Source organism: Chiloscyllium plagiosum, chromosome 16 (assembly GCF_004010195.1).
Source record: "Chiloscyllium plagiosum isolate BGI_BamShark_2017 chromosome 16, ASM401019v2, whole genome shotgun sequence".
NCBI classification, from domain to species: domain Eukaryota; kingdom Metazoa; phylum Chordata; class Chondrichthyes; order Orectolobiformes; family Hemiscylliidae; genus Chiloscyllium; species Chiloscyllium plagiosum.
The window spans coordinates 68,388,999-68,397,921 of record NC_057725.1 but is presented as its reverse complement, the minus strand read 5'-3'; the positions used below and the strand labels follow the sequence as shown (position 1 = coordinate 68,397,921).

Here is an 8,923-nt window from a genome sequence, read left to right as displayed (position 1 = left end):
TGAGGTGATGGGGTTATGGATGGTCTGGGAGATGAGGGTTTGGTGGTGGGGGGTGGGGTGAGGAAACAGCTTTCTCTCCACAAAGCCTATGAAGTACTGAGAAATGTGGAGAGACTGTCAGGGTGAGACGTTCAGTCTTGAGGCTGTGGATCACCAGCCCTTTCCCTCCAAACCCTGAGCTCTCTGCCACTTTCCAATGGAATAAGATTAACCCAGCCACCCAAGTCCTGCCCACTCCACAGCAAGACAGTCCTGGGGACAGTGTGTGACACCACCTTCCCCTCCCACCAATCCCCGAACAACCCTCCCCAGCCGACCACACCTGGTTTGTCTGATGGTGGACTTACTGTCTCAGGACTGGAGAATTTACATGAGATGTGCATGTTAATGAGTGTCTCTCCGACCATAATGTACGAGACTCCGTAACCATCATCAGCCACCTGCCAAAACATAGACAGTGATCATGCACAGACAGCAATTATAAATGGGGAGAGTAGGCCAGAGGGAGAAGGCTCTTTTCAGTCCATTCTCCAAACACATGATCCAACTCCTCCTTCCCACCACCCTCCAGGTCCCCAACCCTCACACCCACACAGGTGCCCTCCTCCTCCACCCAAGATCTTCCCGTCCTCCGTGTGGGTGAGGGTGGCACAGTGACTCAGTGATTAGCACTGCTGCCTCACAGCGCCAGGAACCCAGGTTCAATTCCAGCCTTGGGTGACTGTCTGTGTGGAGTTTGTACACTCTCCCCATGTTTGCGTGGGTTTCCTCTGGGTGCTCCGGTTTCCTCCCACAGTCCAAAGATATGCAGGTCAGGTGAATTGGCCATGCTAAATTGCCCGTAATGACAGGCGCATTCGTCAGGAATAAATGTAGAAGAATGGGTCTGCGTGTGTTACTCTTCGGAGGGTCGGTGTGGAATGGTTGGGCCAAATAGCCTGTTTCCACACTGTTAGGAATCTAACCTAATCTATATTAGGTAATTGTAGGGAATCTATTCTCTAAGCTGCAACAAATGGAGTTTTCGCCATTTACCTCACTCGGTGTCTGCCCCCTCACCCCCTTCCCTTAGAGGGTAGGACCACACCAGCCTTTCCTCTGCCTGGACTGCCAAGTCTGGCTCACCCAGGAGAGGGAGTGAACACCACCCCAGCAATACCTGCTTCCGCTCATACCCCACCTCCATCAGCACGGCACTCACCGGGCCAAAGCCCCCTCCGCTCGACACGTACTGGGGAAATCTGTTGACATCCACGAGTTCAAGCAGCTGGTGTGGGGTCTGGCTGGTGGACAGTTTCCAGGGCTCTGACAATACCTGAAGGAGACACACGGAATTAACAGAGAGACACACACGTACACACACAAAAATCAGAGAAGGGGCACAAGAACTCTCCCACCATTGCCTACTTGCCAATCAGGTGTCACTTGAGGGACCAATGAGCTCAGGCCAAGGGTCATCGGCCTCTGTGTTTATTCAGTCACCGGTCATGGGCATCATTGGCAAAGGTAGCCCGATTTGCAGTAGGTCAGATCAGGAAAGGGCGATGGATTTCCTTTCCCAAGAACAGCAGTGAATGAGATGGGTTTTTCCCGTCATTGTGATAATCATTACAGCTGTTAAGTTTAATTAATAAAACTAAGAATTTAAGTTCCAACAAGCACAGGCCCAGGGTGTTGGACTGAGCTCTTGGTTATTAATCCTGCTTGGCTCATGTTCCCCGATCCTGATTTACAGATCAGCTCCCATGCCACTGATTCTGTTTCCTTGATCCAGACAGACTCTCTGCTGCAGGAGCGAGGGAGTGCTGCGGTGTCACAGCTACCAGCTTTTGGAATGAAATGTCCCAGCCTCAATGAAGCTAATTAACTGGTGCCATTTGGCCCGTTGTTTGCCAAATGGAAACTGCTTTGATTGTTTGAACAATTGCACAGTCCTGCAGCTCTCTCAGAAAGCAAAGTCCAAATGCAGCTCAGTACAAAATGAGGGAGCACGCAGCACAGTACACAGTCCAATAATACCCACCTCCTTCAAGAATGGAGACTCCACCCCCAAGTATTTGGACACCACGTAAAGACAGAAGAGGTGCCGATCAATGCCAGCTCCTGTCATGGCATGGCGGTACAGATCCTGATGTTTCTCCGCTGCCTGTTTGAACAGTTTCAACTTCTGTTCCCGCTAAGAGTTAGACAGAAAGAAACACAGTGATTTCCACAGCAAGGCTTCACCATGACCCTATCCCATTGCGCTGTGCAGACAGACTTCAAAAAGAGGAGGATTGCAAAATCTCTGTATTGGAACACTGAAGAAAATCCAAACTGACATACTTTGACAATAGGATCTGGAAAAAAGTAGGGGCTCATTCACGATAGAGAAGGACAATATAGGTATAGGGATTAGTGAAGGGGCCATGATATATTGAATGAATTAGCATCAAAATAGAGGAGGTAATAGTGGTTTCAGCAGGAAGTTTGAAAGTGGATAAATCCCCATTCCCAGGCTGCTCTGGGAGACAAGAGACGAAGTTGCAGGGACTCTGGCAATCATTTTCAAATCCTCTCCTGCCACAGGAGAGGTATCGGAGGACTGCACAACAACTAATGTGGTACACTGTTCAATGAGGTGGGAGGCATAAATCGGCAAACTGCAGGCCAGTGAGTCTAATATCAGCAGGAGGGAAATAATTCGAGAAGGTAAAGTGTGGAGCTGGAAAAAGCACAGCAGGTCAAGCAGCATCAGAGGAATCAACATTTCAAGTCAGAAACTTAAATCAGGACCGGGGAGGGAGAAGGGGGCTGAGAAATAAATAGAGCGAAAAGCTAGTGAATTCTACAATTAAGGCCATATGGTTGTAAGCTCCTGAGGCATAAGATGAAGTGGTCTTCCTCCAGTTTAAGTGTGGCCTTATTTTGATGGTGGAGGAGGCCCATGATGGGCATGTCGTCAGGGGAGTGGGAGGGGGATTTGAAACAGCTGGCAACTGGGAAGTGAGGTTGATGGAGCATATGAACCATAGATGTTCCCTGACCTGGTCCTGAGTTCACGTTTGGTCTGTTCGATGAAGAGGAGACCACATTGGGAGCAAGGGATGTAATAAATCAGGTTAGAGGAAATGCAGGTGATTCTCTGCTGAACTTGGACTCTTTGGGACCTTGGACGGAGGTAAGAGGGGAGGTGTGAGGGCAGGTGTTGCACCTCCTGTGGCCACAGGGAAAGGTGCTAGGTGTGGAGGAGAGGTTGATGGGGAGTGGAAACCTAATGAGGGAGTTGTGGAGGGAACGATCCCTATAGAAAGTGGATAGGGGTGGGGAAGGAAATATAATTTAAGTAGTGGGGCCTGCAGGTGGTGAAAATGGCAGAGGATGATGTGCTGGGTTTGGAGAATAGTCAGGTGGAATGTGAGGACCAGGGACTCTATCCTTGTTGTAGATGGGGGTGGTGGTTTCAGGGCAGAGGTGTGGGAAGTGGAAGAGACGCGCTTGAGGGCATTGTTGATCATGGAGGATGGGAAATTACAGCCCTTGAAATAGGAGGACAACTGGGATATTCTGGAGTGGAATCGCTCATCCTGGGAGCAGATAAACATAGAAATCATAGAATCCCTACAGTGTGGAAACAAGTCATTTGGCACAACAAGTCCACACCGACCCTCCGAAGAGTATCCCACCCAGACCCATTCCCTTAACCTACTTTACATTTCCCCCTCCCACTCCACCAAGGACATGCAGGTCCTTGGACTCCTCCATCGCCAGACCATAGCAACACGAAGAGTGCCTCATCTTCCGCCTAGGAACCCTCCAACCACAAGGGATGAACTCAGATTTCTCCAGTTTCCTCATTTCCCCTCCCCCCACCTTGTCTCAGTCAAATCCCTCAAACTCAGCACCGCCTTCCTAACCTGCAATCTTCTTCCTGACCTCTCCGCCCCCACCCCACTCCGGCCTATCACCCTCACCTTGACCTCCTTCCACCTATCGCATTTCCAACGCCCCTCCCCCAAGTCCCTCCTCCCTACCTTTTATCTTAGCCTGCTGGACACACTTTCCTCATTCCTGAAGAAGGGCTTATGCCCAAAACGCCGATTCTCCTGTTCCTTGGATGCTGCCTGACCTGCTGCGCTTTTCCAGCAACACATTTTCAGCCCTGACTAATGCACCTAAATTACACATCCTGGAATACTATGGGCAATTCAGATGGGCAATTCACCTAAACTGCACATCTTTGGACTGCGGGAGAAAACCAGAACACCCAGACGAAACCCAGTGCAGAGATGTTACCACTATACCATCAGCTACTATCAAATCAATGCCCCTGCCAACACTGACAACTCCCAGGGAGATGGTTTCTCCGGAAGCATGTGAAGGAAGCTCTCCTACTGGGGAATGGAGATGAACAAGCTTTACCGTCTGAGCTGGGTCCATCATGGCCAGTACAAACTTGGTGGCCTGAATGCTGCAGGAACGAACAGTCTCGGTGCGGCCCTCTCTGAATAGCCGGGTCATGGAGGCTTCGTACGTCAGACAGAAGGAGCCTTTGTCCTGGTGACATAACACACACATGGCTTTAGGAAGCTGCAAGGGCAGGCAGAGAGTGATTTTAAACCACCAAGCATCAAAGCTACTGACCAGCTGCACAATTACAGCCCCCTGGTAAGGGTGGGGAGGCAATTCAGCCATCATTGTCAATGCCCACCCTTCGACTGGACCAATCTACTCTCAACTTATTTCCTTGCATTTCTTTCAAATGTCTCCTCACATTCTAATTAAGTGGACTCACCTTTCCCTCTATTACAGAACATCATTGATTTATTCCCCCTCCACACACCTACCTCACTTGTGACAGAACCTTTCAGAGGTCCCTTGATGACTTTTGTTCTTTTTTAACCAATTTTACCCATATTCTTTCAGTGTTGAACCGCTGATTTCAATCTCGTTGACTCTAAATGCCTTCTCTGTATGGGTCTTATTACAATGGTCTGACCACATGCCCCAATGATGGCCTAACTCTATCCAATAAAAACTCAACCACACTCTCCTTTATAACTGAGGTATCTTTATACCCTCAGCTCAAAGCCCACAATGATACTGACATATTCACCAGCCTCTTTCTCTCCCTCTCCTTTTCTAAGTCTCTGTCACCCTGCATCTCTCAGTTCATCATTAATCAGTACAAACACATGGGTTAACAGGAGACCACTCTCTCCCTCAACCCTGCTCCAACATTCAATAAAACACTCCATATCCCTGCATAGCCCCGATAACCTCTCACCTACATGGACATCAAAAATCAATTGACCTCTTCCTTAAAAAAAAACAGATTTAAAGATTCCGTATCCATCACTTTTTGATTAAGGGAATTCCAAAGCCTCTCAACCCTGAGTGATAGCTCCTTATTGTCTGTTTTAAATGGTGCCTCATTTGTTTGGCTCAGTACTCTCAGTCCTAGAGTCTCTCATATGACCTCGTTGACCTGTTTAACCCCTTCAGCATCTTAATTAAGTTGCCTCTGACCCTTCTAAATCCAGAGGATACAGACCAAGTCTATGCAGCCTTTCCCAATGAGACAATCCTCCCATTTCAGGGATTAGGCTGGGAAATGTATTTCCATCCATCCTGAAATGAGGAGAATTGATGTTGTCGATGGTGTTGTGGATATGGTTCAGTCGTTTCTGTCACAGTGTCTTGGCAGTCATTTAGACAGAGGTTGAGGAGGATTGATGAAAACAGACTGTACCCGATAGTGTGCCAGCTGCAGTGCCATCTGTACAAAGGCGTCAGGACTGATTCGGCACCGTTTGATGAGACCCTTGCCAAAGTTGTCGAATGGGAAGGAGTGGAAGTCCACATCGTCAGCCAGTTGCTGCGCCACACTCAGAGATTGTGTGATCACTTCCTGACACTGTGGGACACAGAGAAAGCAGTCAGCAAGAAACTCATCAAAACTGGATGGTAGCTGCCCACAACAAAGAACACTACCATCCGGGACAGGCACACAGAACGCTGCAGCATCACATCATCTCTGTGCGTGGAGAAACAGAGTGAATGTTTCAACTCCACCCTCACCCTCACCCCCTACTCCCTCTGTCCCCTGTCTCACCCTCACCCTCTGGGATGTACATCAGGGCCCAGCTCACTCTGTCAATGGACTGAAAAGCCCTGTTTACCATCTCCATAGAGGAAGTGGAGATCAAGGTTGTTGTGGGCAATGGGAGCCGAAAGTGGGTGGCCGGTCTGACTGCACCCAGTAAGGCTATGAAACGACTCAATCAGGCCGGCTGGTCATAGTGACTGCCAACCCCCACTCAGGGACACCATAGGTCGGACCAGACCTAGGGCTGGGAGCAGGAGGTCAGTGCTGCAGGTTAACTGATTCGATCTTCAAGGTCAGCCACAAACAGGGAACTCACCGGCTCACTGATCTCCCACTGAAGGCGCTGGGGCAGTGGAATCTGGCTGTTAGCTTCCCCCTTGCAATTTCCCTCCTCCGTGTATCCCAGCTGGAATTGGTCAGTGGCCAGGATCGACTGCAGAAGACACAAAGACGTTAACAGCAAAGTGGAATTCACAAACTCCAACTCCCAGCGGGGTAGCGCTGTGTGCTATCAGCTGTAACACAGAAGGTCCCCACCATTACACACCATCAGGACTGATCTCCACTGGTTCTTTAACAGAACCCAAGGCAATAATATTCAGGTCTTACCAAGAAAACCCTCTCCTGTCAATACACATTTTAAAAAATATACAAACAGACACTAATTCCATTACGGGAAGGATTAAGTATGACAGAGTACAGCTCTTAGGTAGTTGACAGACCAGAAAGGGTGACATGAGGTGACTCTCACACAAAGTATGGGTTAGGGTCTAGAATGTACTGTCTGAGAGTGTGGGGGGAAGGCAGGTTCACTCGAGGGGTTAGGGTCTGGAATGTACTGTCTGAGAGTGTGGGGAGAGGCAGGTTCACTCGAGGGGTTAGGGTCTGGAATGCATTGAGTGCGGGGGTGGTAGTGTCTTTTGAGACTTTCAAGAGAGAAAGAGGGATTTGATGACTATCTGAAAAGGGGAGAGTTACAGGGAGAAACTGTGTAAATGACTTGAGGTCACTTGCTCCTGAGGGGTGGGTGGAAGTAAGTGACACAGACATGGGAATCTGGGTGCTCACTTTTCTGTGTTGCATCCAGTCTCTGAGCCGGGGATTCCACTGATCTCCTACGTCCTCTGAGTGCTCCAGTCCCGGTCCTTACCATAGAATCATAGAGGCATATACAGCACAGGAATAGACCCTTCGGTCTGACCAGATATCCTAAATTAATCTCGTCCCATTTGCCAGCACTTGGTCCATATCGCTCCAAATCCTTCCTATTCATATACCCATCCAGATGCCTTTTAAGTGCTGTCATTGTACCAGCCTCCACCACTCCCTCTGAGTAAAAACGTTGCCCTGTAGGTCTCTTTTAAATCTTTCCCCTCTCACGCTAAACCTAGGCCCTCTAGTTCTGGATTCCCCCACCCCAGGGAAAATATCTCATCTATTTATCATATCCATGTCCCTCATAATTTTATAAACCTCTATAAAGGTCACCCCTCAGCCTCTGATGCTCCCAGCCTGTTCAGCCTCTCCTTATAGCTCAAATACTCCAACCCTGGCAACATCCTTGTAAATCTTTTCTGAACCCTTTCAAGTTTCACAACACTCTACCTATAGGAGGGAGACCAGAATCGCACATAATATTGCAAAAGTGGCCAAACCAATATCCTGTATGCCTGCAACATGACCTCACAACTGCTATACTCAATGTTCTGACCAATAAAGGAAAGAATACCAAACGCCTTCTTCACTATCCTATCGACCGGAGACTCCACTTACAAGGAGCTATGAACCTGCACACCAAGGTCTCTTTGTTCAGCAACACTCCCTAGGACCTTACCATTAAGTGCATAAGTCCTGCTAAGATTTGCCTTTGCAAAATGTAGCACCTCACATTTATCTAAATTGAACTCCATCTGCCACTCCTCAGCCCATTGGGCCCATCACGATTCTGTTGTACTCTGAGGTAACCTTCTTCGCTGTTCACTACACCTCCAATTTTTGTGTCATCTGCAAACTTATTAACTAACCCTCCTATGTTCAGATCCAAATCATTTATATAAACGATGAAAAGCAGTGGGCAGATCTTTGTGGCAGACCACTGGTCAACGTCCTGTTCTTGGTGCCAGTCCAGCCCAGCTCACTATGTCAATGTTGAAAGGTGTCGGTGCCAATCAGTCCCTCACTGACAGAGTCTTACAGTGTGACAGTCTCGCTCTCTCACTTTCCTTTTTTTCAGAGGGGGTTTCCCTGCTGCAGTTTCCTCCTGGTTACAGTTCCCAGTCGTGGTGCGTGCTCTGCCATTTGACAGAGATGACCCCAGTGGTTGCTAATGGGAAAGTGAGGGGTCTCTTACCTCCCAGAGGTGCCCGATGATCGGAGCGTCTGCCCACGAGTGTTCAGCATTCAGACCAATCTTCCCATTTTTAAAAATAATAAAACTTATAGATTTATCAAACCACCTGCAAAGAGAGAGACACACGTTTTTAGAAGCTGTGACCAAGCTGGTCTTCCCATCCCAGTCACTCTGCCACATTACACTGGCACCACTCCCCACCTCTTCCTCCACTACATTGATGACTGCATTGGTGCCACCTCGTGCACCCGCGAGGAGGTTGAGCAATTCATCAACTTCACCAACACATTCCACCCTGACCTTAAATTTACCTGGACCATCTCTGACACCTCCCTCCCCTTCCTGGACCTCTCCATCCCCATTAGTGACGACCGATTTGACACTGACATTTTTTACAAACCCATCGACTCCCACAGCTACCTGGATTACACCTCTCTTCCCACCCTACCTCTTGCAAAAATGCCATCCCGTACTCCCAATTCCTC

At 48.8% G+C, this 8,923-nt stretch overlaps 1 protein-coding gene across 2 annotated transcripts in view; it reads right to left on the bottom strand.

Annotated features, from left to right (window-relative positions):
- Positions 1-8,923, bottom strand: part of LOC122557989 (carnitine O-palmitoyltransferase 1, liver isoform-like) — a gene marked incomplete in the record, with an annotated part of 56,366 nt that overhangs the window by 2,653 nt on the left and 44,790 nt on the right. For both annotated transcript variants that reach the window (XM_043706290.1, XM_043706291.1), the window contains 7 exon segments: positions 348-440; positions 1,202-1,315; positions 2,024-2,176; positions 4,402-4,536; positions 5,732-5,896; positions 6,405-6,521; positions 8,439-8,544. In XM_043706290.1, coding sequence (XP_043562225.1) covers positions 348-440; positions 1,202-1,315; positions 2,024-2,176; positions 4,402-4,536; positions 5,732-5,896; positions 6,405-6,521; positions 8,439-8,544 — 883 coding nt within the window.